A 20,375-nucleotide genomic window follows, 5' to 3' on the forward strand; every position below is an offset into this window, starting at 1 on the left:
CTGTAGCAGGTATTCAGTAGGCTCAAGATACATTGAGTTCATGCTGGTTTCCAGTGGATTTAACAAGAGCTTAACAAGTTGTCAACTGAAGCTGAAAAGTAATTTTTTAAGGGAACATAGAAAAGAATATGCGCAGTCATTGTAAATGTGGCTGCATTTTTTCGCGGTTATTTTAAAACACATAAATTGAATTGTCAATTGAAATTTTCGTCTTTGAATCATTGCTTCATAGTGTGGTGTTTAAAAGGGTAACGTATGTCAGTGCACTCTAACAGCATGGGCGTGTGTAATTTGAAAATAGAAAGTTGCTATAAAGCCGAACAATGTTTACTAGAACGTCTCGGCTTGCGAATCAGCCTTCTTAAAGTCACCTTGCTTAAGTCTTGTTAGGGAAGGCAGAACACGGTTTATCTGGTAAAGGCAGATAGAAATATACGATGGTCGAATATTCTCAGCTTCTCGGAACCTGCCCCAGTCAGTGCCACGGATCTCACTTGAGGTCACCAGTTTTTTCGAGTGGTGGTGCGCAGTCTCATAAAAGAAAGATATGGATCCGGATTCTCTGAATACATACGCCTGACGCATTAGATATTTCTGACCTTTTGAGGCCTTTTTATACTGCTGCATCCAAAGCAAATAATGTTCCCACGGGCAAAGCTCAGAAAAACGATTAATAAAGAGCTCGACGTTCACCGCAGCGCATGTGCTTACCAATGGACGGTTTTGCAGAGGGCTGGCTCATTCATCACTGCTCAACCGGATCGTGGGGCGAGTTTCGCATTTATATTACATCCGGTGCTCCGGCCTTGCTCACGTGCACCCATCACTTGTAGCTGCCTTGTCTTGCTTCGCTTTGTTCCGCTCGTTTTTCATTGTACTGTCAAGACCTAGGTGTACTTTCAGGCAGCTTTTTTCGGTGGCAACTGGAAATCCGTTTGCTTCTCGGAAAATTGAGGATAGAAGAGTAATGTGGATGGAGCCCCGCTCGTAAAGCCAATCTGGAGCATACGCATGCCAGCATGAAACGGGAAAGCTCGGTCCTTGGCCCAGGCGCGCTGTACGCAGACCATGCTTTTGTCCCACTTATCTGCCGCTTCTTTACAGCTGGAGCGCGGCTAACAATAAAAAAAAGGCCTTCAAGCGCAATTTGTGACACACTGGAGTAGCGTGTGCCTGTAATTTATGAAACTGATGAAAAGCCGTGGGCGTAAAACAAAAAAAAAACGCTTTTATGGAGACGCTTTGAATAGTGGCGGCGACGAACAACACGTGTGTAGAACATCGCGTTGTTCACCTTGAACTAGAATGACCGCGCGAAGTTATCGATCGGCCTCTACACAGCGAAGAGCGCTTTCAGTTACGTCGTCCTCGTGTATTTCCACGTGTAGTTGTCGTCTGATTTAGGGTATAAAAGGTCTCTTAGTTCCTGGCAACAGACAAAGTGTGCTCATCCTACCGTTCTCGTCTCCGTCAACCTCGCTATTCGGTCAAGCGACACAACCATGGTCTCGACTCATGCTCTAGTCGCCCTTCTGGTCTCAGCAGCCATGACTTCTTCATCAGCTTCAACGTCGAGTAAGGGCATGTCCAAATTTTAGTCCCTTGCTTTTTTCACTCCAAAGTTAACCTTTTAAGACTCTGCTTGCCATTTGTGTTGAAGGAAGTATTTGTTTTTTGTTTGAAGAATCTTATATAAAGTAATTATAGCGCTGACTTGAGCGCCATATTACTTTCGTTATGTTCAGGTGTGGTGCAGCCAGTAGAGAAAATATTTTTCGGCTCTCTTGCGCTCTGAAAGAGTACAAAAAGGGGAGATGAAGCATTAGTCTCCAGAGGGCAGTAAACTAAAGACGCCTCGGCTTCCTTCCCGTGTATTCAAACAGTTTCAGTTCAACGATGTCTAGGCTAGAAACCTGATTTCTTTTCTGAACTGTCAATCTTTCCTTTGGACAATCAAGAAACATTCACGTTTCTGAGCCTTGCTTGCCAAGTTTGAGTGTTGACGCTTTTGTATAAGAACGTCTTGTTGACAGCAGGAGCTGGCTACAACAAAAAGTTGGGGAGAGTTAGGGAGGCTTGTGAAAAAAAAAAATTTAAGCATAAAAGTTAGAAAAAGCGCAAATGACGGGGGGAAACTGGCAGTAGACTTTTTGGCACATTGTGCCGCAGCTTCCGGTGCTTAAAAACCAACAAGTTCTAGCTTTCGGCGGCGTTTTAAAGTATTACGTGTGACATATACAGGGTCTGTTCTGAAAGTAGCAGGACTGGGTTTTTCCTGGGCGAACGCGCGGACGAGAGGTGTTCTGGGCGTGCAGGATCGTTGAAGGGGGATATTGGGAATGCTGGGGAAAATCGGCATTCGGCTCTCGGCCGTAGAAGAGAGGAGGTCGCTTGTACTGTGAACTTCTGTCGAAACGTCTAGTCATGCAGAATCGTCGAGCGTTTACTAGAACAGCGATACGCAATCAAAATTTGAGTAAATCTTGGTAAAACGGGCAAAGAGACTCACAACATGATTAAGGAGGCCTACGGTGATGCTTCCGTGGGTAGACAAGGTGTTTTTTGAGTGGCACAAGCTTTTCCAAGAAGGTAAGGAAAGAGTGGAGGAAGATGACCGCTCCAGACGCCCTTCGACCAGCAAGAGCAACGAAAATGTGCAGTGAGTGAAACATTTACTTAACAGTGATCGTAGGATGAGTATAAGAATGATTCCTGAGGACATGAGCATTCCTCAAACCCAAGTTTTTGAGATCGTGGCAGAAAACTTATCCATGAGGAAAGCGTGCGCGAAGTTGGTGCGGGGAGTGTTGTCAGAGGAGGAAAAGGCCAACCAGTAGGATCTTCTTCAAGATGTGAATGAGGGGCCCGATTTTTTTCCCACCACAAGGCGGCAACGCTGCCTCAGCCCCCCTAAAGCCTCGACTTGGCCCCGCCAGACTTTTTTCTATTTACGAGAATAAAATCGACGCTCGAGGGGAAACATCACGTATCGGTAGAGGTGGTTCAACAGGCCGTGACGAGGGAGCTAAACAGCTTTCCGGTCCAGGCGTTCCTGGAGGCGTACGAAAACTGTAAAACTCATTGGCAGCAGCGTGTAGGTGCGGAAGGGTGCTACCTTGAAAAATTGTAATCGTTGGTATTATTATCTTGAATAAATTTTGTTAAAAAAATGAGTCCTAAGACTTTCAGAACAGACCATGTATTTACAGTCGTGCGGCGGCTCAAGTTCAAATTTTCCCCGCGACTAAACGAGTACATCCTTTCGGAATGCGCGAACTCATTTCTTCACATTATCTTTTCAGACTCCTGCACCAACATCACCATCAGCAATATACTCAACATTGGAAATGTGAGTCACATACTGATGCGGTGTGCGGCTTGTTCTGTTTCGATAATATTAAAAAGAAATTCTCGATAGCAATTAAATTATCCGTACATTTCCTTGCGTGTCTATGGGGAGAAGTGTAGGAACTTTGCCAGGTTTGCGAGACACAAGGCGGTAGCATTAACGTATACGTGGAAAAGCACACGTTGGAACATTAATTGCTCGAAGAAGAAAAGGAAGAAAAAGCAAAAAATAACAAAAGAGAAAAGGCCATATACGTTTATGACATTTCGGACGTTTATGAGGATATTTACAATGTAAAAAAGAAGGGGCAGAAATTACTATTGAGGTCCGTAATTACTATTAATATGTCCGAGGCACAGCTAGCAGCAACGAGTTGTGTCCATCACGCCTAACTGTAAGCGCGAGATTAAATTGGTTGGACGTGTTTTCACAACAATGCCTCAAGTGAAGCTTGAATGTTCTATTTTTGTTTCCATTTTTGAGGCGCTGGAAGAAACACTGCCTTTAAAAGGTTTTGGTTCTTTTTATCTGTTTTAGTGCGTCGGCGCTTCTACAAACCTCTGCGGGAGTACAACTGTAAGTTTTTTCAATTTCAGTCCGGCAATTCTCCAAGCTATCTTCGTGTTCTTTAAACTTGTTATTTGCTTCCAAAGTGCTGACTTTTTACTCAGTCGCTGGGTCAGTCGCTCGGTCAGTCAGTGAGTCGGTCGGTCAGTCGGTCGGTTAATCAACAAATCAATCAGCCAGGAAGCTAGTTAAATAATTAGTTAATAAGCAGTTCAACACTGAAATAATTACATAATTGATGCGATAATTATACATCAATTAATTAATTAATCATATAGAGTTAGAATACGGTCTCACGATCAAAAGAAACGAAATCGTCACGGTGTTTCACCTTGCAAGGGCCGTTTCTCGCATATTCACTAGCTTATATAGTGATAATTAAGGTCATATGGCTTAGTGTGAGACCTAAATCGTCTTTTCGCGTTTGTAATTGCAGGCCAGTGGAGCCACCCAAGGAATAACCAAGATTGTCAACGTAAGTTTTTCCGCTTTTGTTCTACCAGAACTCGTCGCTTCGATTTTTGTTGTGGTGAATGTAGTACTGCATTCGTGAAAGCTTGTCTCTGACGTATTCTTAGGAATCTCAGGAATCTTCGATCTTTAGATCAAGTGTCCTTGTAATTAGTTTCCTGTAATATTGGCAGGGGTCGCTGGCACTTCAGCCAACCAGCCAACCAGCGATAACTTTTGCTGGTTATAAGGTTGCTAGTTCAATTTCCCTAGACGACAAATTACCTATGAATTATTATTACCTAGAAAAATTACCATCTGCGTAATGGCTAAGAAGATTTCAACCAGAATAGGTGTGCAGTCAAAGTCTCCGGGTTCTTGCAGAGTAAAAATTGGTAGTGGTTTAGCTCTGGTTAAACCTGGAGGATTGCGAAAGCAACGGGGAGAGAGAGAGAGGCGATGGAGAGCGCGCGGCAGCGGCGGCGGCCCCGGCATGCTAGCTATGCGCAGCTACTGCGCATGCGCAACTGGCGAGCGCGGCGGGGGCGCCTCGAGTCACCCGCGCAGCCACGGCGGCGGCCTCGCCAACTGTGCGCCGTGTGACGTCACTGCTCCTCGCGCATGCGCCGTATGGCCTTTCCTCAGCTCAGCGAAATGGCTCGGCGACTCGCGTAGCGTTGCTTTTGCAACAAAAACGTGGACACACGTTTGGGGAAAGGGTCTGGATTGCTTACGACAGGCAACACAGACAACATCAGAGAAAAGGAAGGTATCACGTACATCAAAAAGAAAATCCGCGAATTGGAGACGAAAAGTAGAAACAAAATAATGATTGCCTGAATAGGGCGTCAGAAACAGGGAACTTTTGAACGAAAAAGTGTATGATATTTCAAGAGGCATTTCACTACCTTTTCAGGCTACATCAGGTTGCTTTAGAACTTGGAAATATAGAAGTAAGGATGAGCATGGAGAATATATATTTGTGTAACCTGCGGGAACAGTTTCGCAAACACTAAACATGTTCTGATAGATTGTAATTATTTACAACATATTACCTAGGAGGACCCTTCACGAAGCTCTAGGTTTTCTGGGGGGTGGGAGGGGGGGGGCAGAAAATTTATTCTATCAGGAGGACAGACGAGCAAGAGAAGTTTAGAGTTATTGGGGCGTGAACGCAGAACAAAATAAAAATGGCATGAACCGTAAAAGAAATCGAAATAATATAGCTAAAAGCCTAAGAAGAAACTTCGGTTAGCGATGAACCACTAAAGAGAAAGGTTTAAGAAAAAGTTACTACATAAATAAACACTTTAATTTACTACGCTAGGTTGCACTTGTCAAATACGCCGATTAAATAGCGATGCCTGTGAAATGCATTAATCCATCGAGCCCCTCTTTACAGTAGGGCTGGGAGAAGTCGTAATAGATGAGGAAATCTCAGAAAGTTGACGTCATAGCAGCGTCACGTTTGTTAACAAAGAAGAAAGAAAGAATCATTCAAACCAATTACAATGTCGACCCTTACACGATGGCGAGCAATTGAGCAATGAAACTTATGATGCTCGCATGGAGAGAGGCACTTAAGTTTTGGAGGAACTTGATAGTGGGTTGTGAACAGCCCGACACTTGGTTGATAGCTTTTTAGAGAACAGTTTTTATTGCATCAGAACTGTAGATTTTAAGCTTGTTCTTCCTTTTAGAATGTATAAGTTAGCTAAAGTGGAAACGAGGATTTTATGTTTAGTCTTTATGGCCAATAGCAATGCGTGTGAGACCGAAAATAGGAAACATCTATTGAACATGCTGCGTAAGAAATACAACGACTCATACTTCGTTTGTTGTAATTACAGTGCATGAAACAGGCTGGCCTAAGCATTGCACTGACTTGAAACTACATTCCAGTGATTCTATCCTCACTTTCTGTCCATCACGAGATCTAAACAAACAAGAATTTCAATTAGTGATTTTTCAGAGGCCGTAGGCTAATACCACGTAGTAAACAATGTCTTCTATTGTATAATACATAATTTCAAAGCTTGAAAGATCAATCTGAAATTAGGTGTGTATGGTCTGAATCCACCTATAGCAATTCTCGACGTATGTTGTTATTGCATATCACAATCCTAAAGCCTTGCTTCCAGGCGTATTCTGTTCGCTTGAAACTTCGTTTTGTATATCCACAAAACTGAATCCCACACCCTCCCTCCAGGCTTCGTTAATCACTGTCGCTTCTATCCTGGAAGTTGAAAGTAAAGCGCATGACAAGGTACCTCTCTCGATGAAAGCTCTTCGCAACGTTCTTCTTGCAGTGTGTCATTCAGGGAATCTACCAGAACGGCTCACCTCAAGGGACCGTCAGTGCCCTGTCGCCACTGTTCTCGATTATCACGAACCGTGGCATTCCAAGTGAGTATACATAAACTTTTTAGTTTTAACTTCCTCTCATGTAAATGCTTTGCATCCAAAGGACCATTCCTTTTCTTTTTATTGGACCAGTTAAGCGATAATTCTCAAAGCCGATATATAAATTATTATTTTTATATGTCTTATTTATATGTGGTCCTTTTTATTTATTGATTTGAAGTACCTTACAGGCCCTAGAGACGTTGGGCAACTGAGGAGGGTCAGTGAACCTAGAACAATAAATTATTTCATTAAAAGAACGCGAACAAAACTTCACAGAAGCGACACACGATAATTCTGGACATGTAACGGTGCACATGATGAGTTTACAAAACGCGTGAAAGGATAGCAGAGATTATACATTCGCCGATTCCTAGCGCAAAGTAAAATGAAGGCTTAAAAAAGTCTAGATGCACTCGCACCGACCATAAAAGAGAAGTGCAAAATCAAATTAAATTGCGCTAAAAACTTCGGGCCAGTTGTCAAGGCCTAACACAAGATACAGCAGCAGCTCTCTCAAGGGGTGTATATGATCTTTTTTTTTCAATATCATTTTCATTCTCCTCTGGTAGCGTGTTCATTATGTCACTATGCTCTCCGGTGCTGAGGCCGCTGAGCGCGGCCCGTTGAAGTGTGACCATGCATGAGAGCTCATCAGGGTTTCGTACTTTTGCACCAACACCCACGCCACAAAAGTGCTAAACTAGCCGTCAGTAGTTATCACCGTGAGTGTGAACGAGACAAAAATGTTACAATGAAGATATGTTAGGTGGTATCGCTTGAAAAATCAGTGATGCGCTGGTGAAGAAATGATACGTGATTAGACCAAAAGGCGAAGTTGTCTCGAACGGGACACCACAGTATACTGAAAAAGTCAGGAAGTGAAGGGGAAGGTCCATTAGTTAGTATTTCACTGGCTTGAGTAATGATGTCCACAGTTGTGCTGTACGGGAAAACATCACATGCGAGGCCATTGTTTTGCTCTGAGACCAGCAACAGGATTCGGCTCCTGGCAACGAGTCTCTCGTTGGACATAGTCGAATCCGGTTTACAGCGGACACAAGAACTTGATGTCTGATGACAGTAGTTGTTTGTGAATAAAATAAAGTCAGTAAATTATGTTGCCGGCCACCGCAATGGCTATCCAGCATTCTCTGAGACTGACCTCATTTCTTGAATCCGTTCGCTTTTACAAAAAAACCATCCTTTAAGTTTTCAGGTAATAATCAGTGTGTAAAAAAATTAACATTTCATATGGCTTGGAGGTTGCCCTGACAGGCGATGTGTTCCTTCAGTAATACCTACTCACCTTTAGGAATAAAGCAATGACCTTAGACTTGAATTCGAATTCAATGTTCTTCACCGCTGTTTCCAGTCGGATCAACCCTTGATCTACTACGAGCTCCGTACTTTATGAAATGACGTTTCAGAGGGGCCACCCGTATGCGTTATATAATGTTAAAGCGAATGCTTGGTATTAAAACTGCAGGTGTTGTGTAGACAGACCAGACAACGTTTCAACGTTGTCCGTTTTTCTACACTGGTGCGTTTTTATTATTATTAATATTGTTGTTGTTAATTTGGGTGTTGTGTCGTAGTCCTCGTAATTTTCCCTGTCGGTGCTGCTCAAGCATATAGCTTTAATGAATTTTGCAAGCCCAATCACAGTCAGTAGGTGATTAAACTTGTCGCTTGTACACTGGGCAGAAAATAAGAAATACTATGATGCTAATATTTCTTCTTTCGGCATTTGAATCACGGTAGGTGCCTTTAAGCCTGAGGTCATCAGTATCATCACCATAACCTATGTGCATATCTTTGCAGCCGGCATCAACCTTGGGGCGCTGGGGAACTACCAGCTCTGCAATTCCACTGGCTGCCTTAACTTCCTCATAAAGAATGACTCATGCCAGGGCTCGATCAACATTGGGCTGCCTGCTGTGGGAAATCTTGGCTCGGTAAACACATTCGCCTGCAGAGTGCCAGCAGTAATAGGAGTCTAGTAGATTTAGGCACTGCACAATGCATTCTTCCTCTGATGAGGCTTTATAATCATCATCATTCGGGCTACACAGGGTTACTGAGTGTAGAAGACACTGACCCGGTAAAACTCTCCGTATGCAAACCGCCTGCCTTAAGATTTTCATTAATTTCGGTGCATGTCAAGGCACTTGCTTCATAATCCCTTCTGCATCATCCCTGCAATCACCTCGCTGAGTAAATGAGAGAAAAAAAGCGTTGCATATAATATTTGGCCAATCCCAGGTCGTAAGTATGTGCCATTAAGCCTGAGGACGTCATCATCATCATCTGCTCTGCAAAAGGTCGCAATGGTGACCGTGGCTCAGCACTGCATCTGCTTTCCTACAGGTTGTGGCTAAGCTTTGCCAAGCTTGGCATTCCCTCTGTCACTCCTGAAAACTGCCGCGACCACATGAACTGCGCACAAAAGATAACCGTCGGTCATATTTGCTGGCAGTTCCTGTCCTTCCCTTAATGTCCACTTCCATCCCTTAAAGTCTAAAGGAATATCTTCAATGGCGGTGAAAGTTGAGATGTAAATGAAAAGACAGAAAAAAACTCGTGCATAGTATTCATTTCTTTGTCAACGCTATGGCGTGCTATAATGTTTGCTTAGCTCGTCAAATCAAGTTTCGGCACAGCTACGTTTGCGTTATACAGAGGCATCGGAGATGGGGGGGGGGGGGCGAGGACACAACTTGAGTGCGATTGCTGAATGAATCTGCCTAAGAACACAAGCCAGTATTCATCTAATTAAAAGAGCCTGAAACGACACTTAAGTTCTGAATTCAACAATTCTTTTGAGCAGATGATTCCATTGGTTCTTCCACAGAAACTTCGTAGTTAAAGAAAAAATCGTTCTGTGTGATATGCACGGGAGGTCTGTGTCGTAGCCATCTTTGGTTACCCAAAGCTACTCCTCGTTCGGAGCAATTACCAATTTCTTCTGCATGCTTTGCAGTGCGCTGGAGACACGACTATGATGTGCTCTGCTGGATCACCTACCACTGTAAGTTATCGATCATTTTGAACGAAACTCTGCCCTGAGCGCTGTCGCGTGGCGCTGCGGTAATTTATGGCAGCGTTGGAACGGGGGATAAAGTGATGTACAGTTGCTAAGGAAGGCCAAAAAGCTGCTTGGTTGAAGCTGGAAAAAAATTTCGAGGACAGTTTGGAGACTAAAGTGTTGAGAGGCGAAAGCCGTGGACACTAAGCCGTGACGACTTCCGGTGGATATAACGTCACACCGTTCTCGTGGCTATATCGATACCCAAATTATACATATTTCGGGGATAATAAGTGTTAATTATGCTTAATTACACAATTTTCCATCTAATTTGACACAAATTCGGAGTTTTCCCGACCATTCTGTGACAATTTTCACTATGCCGTGACGACCTCCGGTGGATATGACGTCACACCGTTCCCATGGCTATATCGACATCTGCGGTATTTCGATGCAATTTTAATATTTCCCGCTGTAATTAATTAACTAATTATTCTACAGTAATCAAACATGGCTTTTAGGTTTATGTTGTTCTCCTATATCGAAAGCAACCATTCGTTTTCTCCTATCTTTTTTAGTTCTTGAGTTAACACGAGTTAAACGCTGCCAAAGTGTGACATCCTCTGCTAACAGATGACACTATCAACCATTAAAGGCTTTCGCCTTAAAAATGTCTTAGACATAACTTGCATGAAAATAGGCGATTAACACTGGATGCTTGAGGAGACAAATAATAAAGGCAAAACTGCAGCAATGCTGCGTAACGCTGGACAAGGAAACAACTGGGTACGTCTCTCGAGTGCACTGCTCCCATTGAATATCAGTGCATTTCCACTTGGGTTTCTCCGCGTCCAGTCGTGTGGAAACAGGGAAATCTCGTTAATGAGGGCTAAAACCATTTGACGGCCATCGGTTGCTGGTGTCAGCCCATGCGTGTTGTGGTTCTGTAGGGAAAAGAAATTACGAGATATGTGAGATTATGAGATTAAACGCGCAGTTAGGAGTGCTAATTAGTGCAGGAGGGCTACAAAATGAGGTAGGTTGGAAAATAAGTTTTAGCCTCTTCTGGCATCAATTTGGCATACTGCTTAACGAAAGAATACAAGTCATATTAGATTGAATTGTAATACCTTAAGGTATTTGTCAGGGCTAGTTGGTACATGGTTCAAACTAGGCACAGGGCACGAAGGACGGGACTAAGACTGTTGTTTGTCTCAGTGTTTGTCTCTGTCTTAGTTCCATCCTTCGTGCGCTGTTCCTTCAGTGTAATACCTTGTGTGCGAGAAAAACGCCAGAGAATGATTAACGAAAGTTTTTGCATTATATATGGGCATGTAGATTAAATACACTAAAGCAACAACATGCCACCATGGTCGAAATATTTATTTTCACTCAATGGGATTGGCCTGGCTGTCTAGTAGCGCCGCTAAATAATTCGATTCGTGGAGTTAAAGAAGAAGTTAAGGTAATTTCGTTATTGCGAGGTTTTTTTTTACTTCACATTCAGTGCTTGTGTATTTTTTCAGGTTGCACCACGAAGCGAAGCCGCTCGGGCAGGGAATAAAATCTTTGCTTTGAGTTGCCGCGTTTGTTTAAATTAGCAAACAACAAGCACAGCGACAGAACAGGAACAAAACACAGCAAAAACAAGACAGAACAGGTTATAGTAGGATGCAACTTAAAAAAATAATAGTGGTTGTTAACACTGCGCCACGGTCCGAGGCATCATGTATTAGTCCGCTGTCCAACCGCGACAGTAAACGAAATCAGTTCTTTAACGTGTGACTTTATTAAACAAGCCAGGCATCAGAACTCTAGAGCTTATAACTTTTTTCCTAGCGATTAGTTTCTTGTTTAGGTAAAGAGAAAAGCTTTAACAACGGAATACTTTTTCGTCGTGGAGAAATTCTGTGCGGCGGTCACAAATAATGTTCTAGGTACGATCTGCGCACAAAAGACACAAACCGGAAAAAAACACGAGGGAGACTGAAAGAGCGCAAATATGGGTGGAGCTTCACTGCAGACTTAAGGTGTATCTGACTTTAGCCCCACTGGTGGGACGTTCTTAATTTTTATTGACCTTCTTTTATTGGCCTTCGCAACTATTAGTCTGATGCGCAGAGCCGAATAAGTAAAGCCATCATTTAATCAGACGAATACACATCGATAACTTGGCGAGAGTTTCAGCTTTGAAAAAGGTTGCCGCGTACTTGATACCTCTCAGTTCAGGGAGCCCATGCGAAGAAGCGAAGGCCACCTCCACGAGTGCAGTAATGGCATCTTATTGTCAACCTCTGTGCCTCGGTTTTCCTTCTCGATACCTTCCAGTTACTCGACTTGGCAAGCTAAGAACGCGTCTCATTATGACCCTCAGATTGTTGCGGTCGTCGTTAAATAGGTTGACCAGAGAACACTGACACACCTTCTTGCTTCTCACCGTGTCTTTCTTTTTGCAGACCAACATCGTTCAGTCCACGGTGAAGTCTATTGGGGTGAGTATATAGCACTCTTACGATAAAGCTAACTGATATTGTAACGTGCTTTGTGTCGACGACGAAGCGGAGGAGATCGGACGGTAGAGGAAAACGAAGCTGGTCGGCCTGGCAGGCTTGAGCTCTCGGCCTCGTCATAAAACCTCTCGAAAAGACGTCCCAGTCGTTCTCAGTGCCAACTGAGTACGTAACAATATGTTTTAGTAGCGCTGCTTTTATAAAGGCGAAAGCCTTTAATGGCTCATGCTCGTGGTGTCCGTCCGTGCGCTGGAATCGTGCCAACTGTGGCCTCTCCTCCGCGCAGCGGCCCAACCTCCTCCCCTCCTTAGGAACCGGCGTGCCGGTGGGGGGCGCAGCTGTGCATAGCAACCGTGACGTCACACAGTAGCGGTAGAACAAGCGCGCGCCTCGGCGGTGGCAGCTGCACAGCCGCTCCTTCGCCAGCCGTCTCGTTGCAGTCGAGTGAGTGAGACGCATGACTCCGAAGCGGCCCAGTGATTCGCACCAAGCGGTTCGGAGAAGCGGTAGTGGGTTGACAACAAGGCTTTCGCCAAGCACACTTTAGAATTTCCAAAGTGTCTTCGGTAATTTTTGGTCTGCGCGGCCCCGAAAATCCCAAAACTTTACGGAAACGCCACGAATCATCACAGCCACAGTTGTGCAGCGTCGCGTTATTAAGATACCTCATTTCTTTTCACGGGTCGCTCTACGTTGTCATGGACGTCGCGGAAGTGATTCCTTTTTCACGAGATGAATGTACACATTAAACATTAAGCATCACACATTGACGATAAAGATGACGTAAACTGCCCACAGACGTCAAATACACCGCATGTAAAAACTGAATGAAGGGTCGGGTCGTTGAGCAGCCATTTCGGATCCTCAGTGTCAAGAACTTGTTGGCAGCACTCAAAATATGGTGCCTTAGACACTAAGGTGTACGAATCAACGAACTTGCCGGTGTTGACTTCGCTCGTGAATTACTACCCCAGGCACCATCGCATAATGATCTTAACTATGATCTGTCAAGTACTCTGCACCTTCTCTGAACTGCTCACTTCAGAACTCCTGAGTGCAGAACTGTCTAGGGGGACCAGAAGTTCCTAAGCACTGGAAAGTTTTAATTAAGCAAGGACGAGTAAATAAATAACATTACGAAAGATACGAACTAGCAGTTTTCACACCCAAAAATAACTCTTCACCGGCCACTAAGAACTTAACATGCCAGAATGTCGGCGCTGTGAAAAAAATTGAAATCTCCACAACATGTTATGTGCCTCCCAGGAAATCAAGGCCATATTCCCCATTTTTTTCCCCATCTACTAACAAGCGGGAAACCACCAGTCTCAGCACAGGGTTCGAAATCTAGAAATAGTTTGGCTTGGTTTATGGGGTTTAACGTCCCAGAAGCGAATTAGGCTATCAGGGACGCCGTAGTGAAGGGCTCCGGAAATTTCGACCACCTGGGGTTCTTTAACGTGCACTGACATCGCGCACTAAACGGGCCTCTAGAATTTCTCCTCCATCGAAATTCGACTGCCACGGCCGGGAGATCGGTCGTAAACAGGGCCGCCGTAGTAGCATCAAACAAAGTAATCTTGAAACGGAGACTACAACCACAGGGTTCATAATTTATTTGGCGGATAAATATTTTCAGCGAGAGCACTGACAGCAAAATGCTTTAGAATTAAAGTTCAAAGGAGCACATAGTCAACCCCATTCATTTCTTGTTCATAGCGGGGTAGAGAGAAGTCCTTTATTGGAAAACAGAGATCGTAGCCTGCCTTTAAAAATAGATAACATGCTACTTTTCGTGGGGAAGAAAATTGTAGAGGCAAAAACGGAAGTAAAGAGGGTCAGTGCTCTGTACAAACTGACGCTGGTTCTTTCTGAATATGTCGACGTTTGTCCGGGAGCAAAAGAAAGACGCATTTAAAGCGGTGGAAATGGAATTTAAAATTTTCCCATCACTCCATTCCAACTTGTGGCATCCACACTGGGAAGCAATAGTTGCCCTCGTTTGGAAACACGTGGAGGTTTAGCATTGACTCTGGAGCCCGCGTTCAAAATTCGATGTCCATGCAGTCAGTTTACTTGAGGAATCGGCCGGTGATGGCGACGGCTCCATTTTGTTGTGTTTTGTTGCGAAAGCAACACTACGCTAGTCGCTGTGTCATTTTGCGGAGCTCTTGAAAGGCCAAGTGCGCATTCGCGAGGAGCGGGTGACGTCACACGGCGTGGAGCCTCCGCCGCCGCTACGCGCTCTCCATCGCCTCGGCGACGGTCTCCCCCCCCTCTCCCCCTCTTCCTTTCCTCAAATACAATTTTCAGTTTCTTCATTACGGCCCTCTTTCTCTTTCACTCCCACTTCCTCCCTTCCTCTAAGGTGCGGTTCTGGTGTCCGCCGAGATGACAGAGAATTATTGCGCCATTTCCTTTCCCCAAAACGCGTTGCGTTCAAAGGGCCACGCATCGCGCCGAACGGGTGGTGGCGTTCCCTGGACTCCCTGGTGGTGGTGGTGAAAAGTATTTATTACAGGTAACTATACATAGAGAGGTAGTTTGGGAAGTGGCCCTTAGTGCGCCACCCCCCTCACAATACTAGGTGGGGTCCCTATTCCGGGACCCCATTTGACTCCACCGCCGCTCTGGTACGCCGGACCATGGCCTGTTGGGCCGGAAGGTCGTGGCAGCCGAGCAGGGCCGCCTCCCAGTCCTCTCGGGTTGGGTTAGGGTGGGGGGTGAGGGAAGGATTTTTCTGGCATGCCCACACCATATGGTAGGTGTCAGCCACCTCCGTACAGTATGGGCAGAGGCCACAAAAGGAGGGGTCGAGTGAGTGAGTAGAAACTTTATTGATTTCTAAGATTTAGCCTGCGGTGGAGGTCGTCTTCAAGTCTTCTCTTCAAGTCTTGAGGTTGCCTCCTTAGCCTTGGGTGGTCCCCTAGTCCAGGGCTCCACTGAGTCTGGCCACCTCGCTTGCGTGTGCTATGAGTGCCCTCTGGGCCTCTAGCTCGCAGCTGGTGAGCCGGCTCTTCCATTGCTCCGCACTTGGTGTGTCGTGTTTGTGGAACGATATGTTTCTATCGCATTCCCATGTTATGTGGTATAGTGTTGGCCTCGCTTCGCACCATGGGCATGTGGCGCGGTATTGTGTCGGGAACATCTTGCTTAGTATATATAAGTTCGGGAAGGAGCCTGTCTGTAGCTTCCGCCATTTTGCGGCTTCTTCCTTGCTTAGCTCTTTGTGTGGTGGGGGGGTATTTGTATCTTAGCCCCCTGTATAAACTTAGTGTTTCAGAGTACCCAGCCCCTAGGCTAGTCGAGAGCTCCTCCGGGGCTTGTGACCCCCCAGCTCGGATAGTGAGCCCTCGAGCTAGTTCGTCCGCCCTTTCTTTGCCCCAGACCCCCGCGTGGCCTGGTATCCAAATTATGTTATGTTTCTCTCTCCTCCCCGAGGGTGTCCCCTCGCTGAGGATCCTGAGTGTCGTTTTGCCTACCCTTGCTTTTGTGTAGTTTCGACACGCTTCTTGTGAGTCTGTTAAGATATTCAGGGGTCTCCCCTTTCTATCCCCCTACCTCATTGCTAGGGCTATCGCTATCTCCTCCGCCTCTGCTACATTTGATGCCCTGGCCGTGAGGCTCGTTATGTGTTCTCCCTGGTGGTTGAAGTGTTTCATGACTGCCGGGCACAGCAATGTATTCGTAAAAAGTCTTATCAGAAGACGCTCACCTGCTTTTCCCAGCCCCTTGAGGGGGGTCGGGTACTTGCGGTGAGAGTCTTGATAGTGATTGACTATATCTTTAAATTTTAAAAGGGGTTCGTTGTCCAGATCCAAATCGGTTACCTGGTAGGCCTTGGTGGCCCGGAGTCCAGACTAAGTAGCGGAGCGTAGGATCTCGGTCCCGTGCCGCGTTCCGAAGTATTCGATAAGCTGTGAGGGAGACCCAATCCAGCTCGTAATTTCGACAAGCTCCTTGCGAGTCTGAGAGGATATATTGCGCCTGAGGGTGAGAGGCCGCCAGATCGATGGCTACCTCCTCAGCGTGAGTTGCGCTGGGAGCTTTGAAAGTGAGCCCGTCCACCTGTATTTGTTGGTGTATGACCGCGGCCGTGTACCCCCCCCCCCCCCCCCCCCCCCCCTAGAGCGGTGCGGGCCGGCCAAGTCCGTATAAAATACACCGTATTTGTTGCCATAATGGCGGTGGAGGGCATCCGCCCGCGCCTGCCGCCGGCCATTATGGTCTTCTTTGGACATTTTCGTAGGAAGGGGTCGAACGTGGATGGCGCATCTCCACATTTCGGGCACTCGTACCCTTTCCTCTGTGTGGGGGTTGTGTTGAATGTGTAGTCGGTCCAAAAGGCGACAACCGGACACGGTCTGGGCAAGACGCGTGTGGTGAGGTGCGCTCCTTGCAGCTGCCGATAGGTGTTCAGCACTCCCAGCGCGAGAAACCTCGCGTTGGAGGTGGAGATCGGAAGGTCGAGCGCCGTTTTGATGATCTTACGGAGGGTAACCTCCAAGACATCTTCGTCCTGCTTGCGTAAGTGAAGGTAGGGGGTCGAATAGAGTATTCGACTCGTAACGAAAGCATGTGCGAGTCGCAACGCATGTGTGCGTCGTAGAGCTCCGCGTTTGTTGGAGACCCGACGGTCCATGCGGCCCACCTGGTCTCCAACCTTACGCAGCTTGACCAGTGTTGTGTCTGCGCGACGTGTTCTACTAATAAAGAGTCCGAGAACTCTGATCTCCGATGCCTCACGGATCGGGCCACTGGCGAGTGATAGGGAAATGGGGATTGCACACTTCGGCGAGGGCCGAATATGCACGAATTCTGATTTCTGTGGGGAGCACTAGAGGCCACAGTACGCGGCGTAGTTGTCCACTATGATAGCGGTTGCTTGCAGGCTTTGCTCCATGTGACCCACGTTACCTTGGGTGGCCCAAATAGTGATGTCGTCGGCATACAGCGCATGCTGGATGCCTTCGACATCGGCCAATTTAGAGGGTAGGTGAAGCATTGCTAAGTTAAAGAGCAGAGGGGACAGTACAGCGCCTTGTGGTGTACCCCTGCTGCCCATATTGTACGGGCCGTGCTCTTCGTCCTGGATGCGGACGAAGGCCTGCCGATCCGTGAGAAAGTGTTTAATATAATTGAAGGTGTTAGTGCCGCAGTCAGTCTCGCTGAGGTGGGCGAGAATGACGCTGTGCTTAACATTGTGAAATGCTCCTTTGAGGTCTAAGGCCAGAACTATCTTGTCGTTATGAGGGCACTCGACAGGAGTAAGCACTTCATGTTTTAGTTGGAGGAGTATGTCTTGAGATGACCTATGCGGCCTAAAACAGAACATGGTATCCGCGAAGGTGTTGCGATTTTCTAAGTATTTTGAGAGTCGATCTTGAACCATTGTGTCCATGAGTTTGCCCACACAAGATGTTAAGGAAATGGGTCGGAGGTTGTCTGTATTGATTGGTTTGCCGGCCTTCGGGATGAAGGTGACTAGTGCAGTTTTCCACTCTCCCTGGAAGCGCTACAACACGCTGTCAAGTTACATTAATAAAGGCGAAGCTGAAGCCTTATTCATTAGCAGTTAATTAATATCCAGTCCTTAATCATTAATTAACCACTAATTAGTAATTTGTCATTACCTAGTAATTAATCATTAATTATATTTGACGCCATCTAGTGCTGGCGTCAACAGTGCCGCAGAGGCAGTCAAAGTGGTGCGGAAAACGCTTTCGCCTCTACGCACTTTAGATAGTCAAAGTTACCCTGACTTTTTTTTGAATCTGACAGCTCTGTTTTCAGTGTGAGTGGTTTCTTGGTCGTTAGCAGTTTATCGATAAAGGCCGAATTCATTTTGTCATCAGTGTTCCTTTAAGCATTGATCATGTTAAATGGAGACCGCGGGAGAATGCCTAGGATATATTAGGAACGCTTAACATGAACAGTCAATGTAAAATATTTGAGCCCTTTTACACTTACACACTTTGCAGTGGGACATACTTCCTGCATGCAAAATGCAAACTTCTATGTGCAGCACAGGTCAATGCTTCTGGTGCTTTTTAACAGCTGAAGCAATTTGATGACTGCCCTTGGATACCTTTAATTACCTCGTCTTGTATTTTTTTTGCCTACAGTGCATCCTGAGTCAACTTCCCGCGGATCAGTTCCGCACTGTTATTCGGGGAATCGTCTGCCAGCTGGTCACAGCCGTTAATCAGGCCGTACAGGGAAACACGGTGCTCCGTCTGACTTTCGGCTTCTTCAGCACAGCCATCACCTTCGGGCTGGGAGTCACGTGTGAGTGTGTCACAAGCTTGATGCTGGCCAGGGAAAGCGATTAGTAGCTAACCAAAATTTCCGGACTGTGCCTCAAATTTGCCGTCTACTCTGTAGGAATCAATCTGAGCTGAGATTGAACATTTTTGTTGCGAAAGCAACACTGCGCGAGTCGCCAAGCCATTTCGCATATCCGAAGAAAGGCCATACTGCGCATGCGCGAGGACCAGTGACGTCACACGGCACACAGTTGGCGCGCCGCCGCCGTCGCTGCGTGGGTGACTGAGAGGTGCCGCCGCCGCGCTCGCCAGTTGTGCATGCGCAGTAGCGGCGCATAGCTAGCGTGCCGGGGCCGCCGCCGCTGCCGCGCACTCTTCATCGCCTGTATCTCTCACCTCGTTGCTTTCGCAACTCTCCAGGTTTAATCATAGCTAAACCACTGCCAATATTTCTGAGGCACTCTCTGTTCGTTGTCCCATTCTATAGACTCGAAGTGCTTGTTCGCAGATGTGTGGTACCTAATGGATGATAGTTTTCTGCACGGAAACACATTTCAAGAAATCAGCTGAGCATTGATCCTTCCTCAGTTGTCGGAGCTTTGGATTTCTAACTCAAGCGTAGTGTGCGGCTTTTGTAGGCGACGTGGGCTAGGCTGCATTCTTTTTTGTTTTTTTTTAAATATAACCACCTAGCACGAAGTCATGCAAACCTAACTGCTGATGCTTCTATAAAGTAAGATGCTGCTTACACTTTTTCTCATTTCCAGGCCCCTTAAGTGGTTAAAGAAGACAGCAAAGAGTTTGCGAGGCGGCAGAGGTCGATTGCACTGTCCTTGCCAGGTGACTCGACAGTTTCGTACTTCTCCGCAGGAGCTAAGAAGAAGGGGCAATCGTATAAGTTCAATAAAAACGACATTTAATTTGCCGTGCTTTGCTTATGAGAAAACTATTTGGTACAGTATATACTATTTGTTGACGCGTATTTCAACTGCCTAAGTTCGCAAACCGTGCGGTCACTTAGCTGCTCTGACATTTATCTGCTCGACCAAAGGTTGTGCATTAATGCCCCGCGGTGGCTGGATGTCTATGGAGGTGAAAAGCAAAAGCGTGACGTGCACTGAGTTCGCGGTGCGCAGTAAAGGTGATTTATCTCCCAAACAAAAAGTAGTAAACAACGCGACCACAAAATCACGAAAATGCGTGGCTATGGCCCAGTCGTTAAAAGCCAACAACTAACACAGCTATTACGAAAAGAAGGCTAGAAAAAGTTAAAAAACGCTTCAGATTGTAGACGTGGTCAAAAGATCAAATGTAAAAGGCTGCGACAAAAATTACGACAGAAAACATAGCCCAGGCTGACGCAATAGAGCGAACAACTAACAAAACAGATTTGCGCGAAGACGACGGGACAAAAGAAGGCACGAATACAGATATACAAAGCGCAGTGTGTGTCGCGCAGTTCTGTCTTGCTCTAACCACGAACCGACTAGCCCAACATCATGACTTACTTCAAACAACTAACATGGCTATGACAATAACAAAACTAACAGCATGATTCATGAAGGGCTTAAAACGGGTTAAAACACTTGAGATGGCATATGTGAGGCAACAGCAAGGAAGGTGAAAAGTATGTTGAGGTGAAAGCTAAAACATTCCTCCATGGATAAAAAGTGGTTTTGGAATAGATTTAAAAATATAGGGAAACCAAGGCGAAGGCCATGAGAAAAAAATATTGGTCCGGAGAGATCTGAAATTTCTTTTTCCAAGAAGGCTAATGACTACGTGCTGACTAAGCCACCTTT

General features: G+C 45.9%; 1 protein-coding gene across 1 annotated transcript; it reads left to right on the forward strand.

Moving 5' to 3' along the window:
* The first annotated feature begins 1,502 nt into the window (after positions 1–1,502).
* LOC149348050 (uncharacterized) lies at positions 1,503–18,639 on the forward strand. Its single transcript, XM_089541673.1, has 9 exons — positions 1,503–1,575; positions 3,303–3,349; positions 3,887–3,925; positions 4,353–4,391; positions 6,676–6,772; positions 8,594–8,727; positions 9,753–9,800; positions 12,254–12,289; positions 18,433–18,639. The coding sequence occupies exons 1-9, from the start codon at positions 1,503–1,505 to the stop codon at positions 18,637–18,639; spliced, it is 720 nt and encodes a 239-aa protein (XP_089397799.1).
* The last annotated feature ends 1,736 nt before the right edge of the window (positions 18,640–20,375 follow it).

Source organism: Amblyomma mixtum, chromosome 4 (assembly GCF_055824585.1).
Source record: "Amblyomma mixtum isolate Tamu chromosome 4, ASM5582458v1, whole genome shotgun sequence".
Taxonomy (NCBI): Eukaryota; Metazoa; Arthropoda; class Arachnida; order Ixodida; family Ixodidae; genus Amblyomma; species Amblyomma mixtum.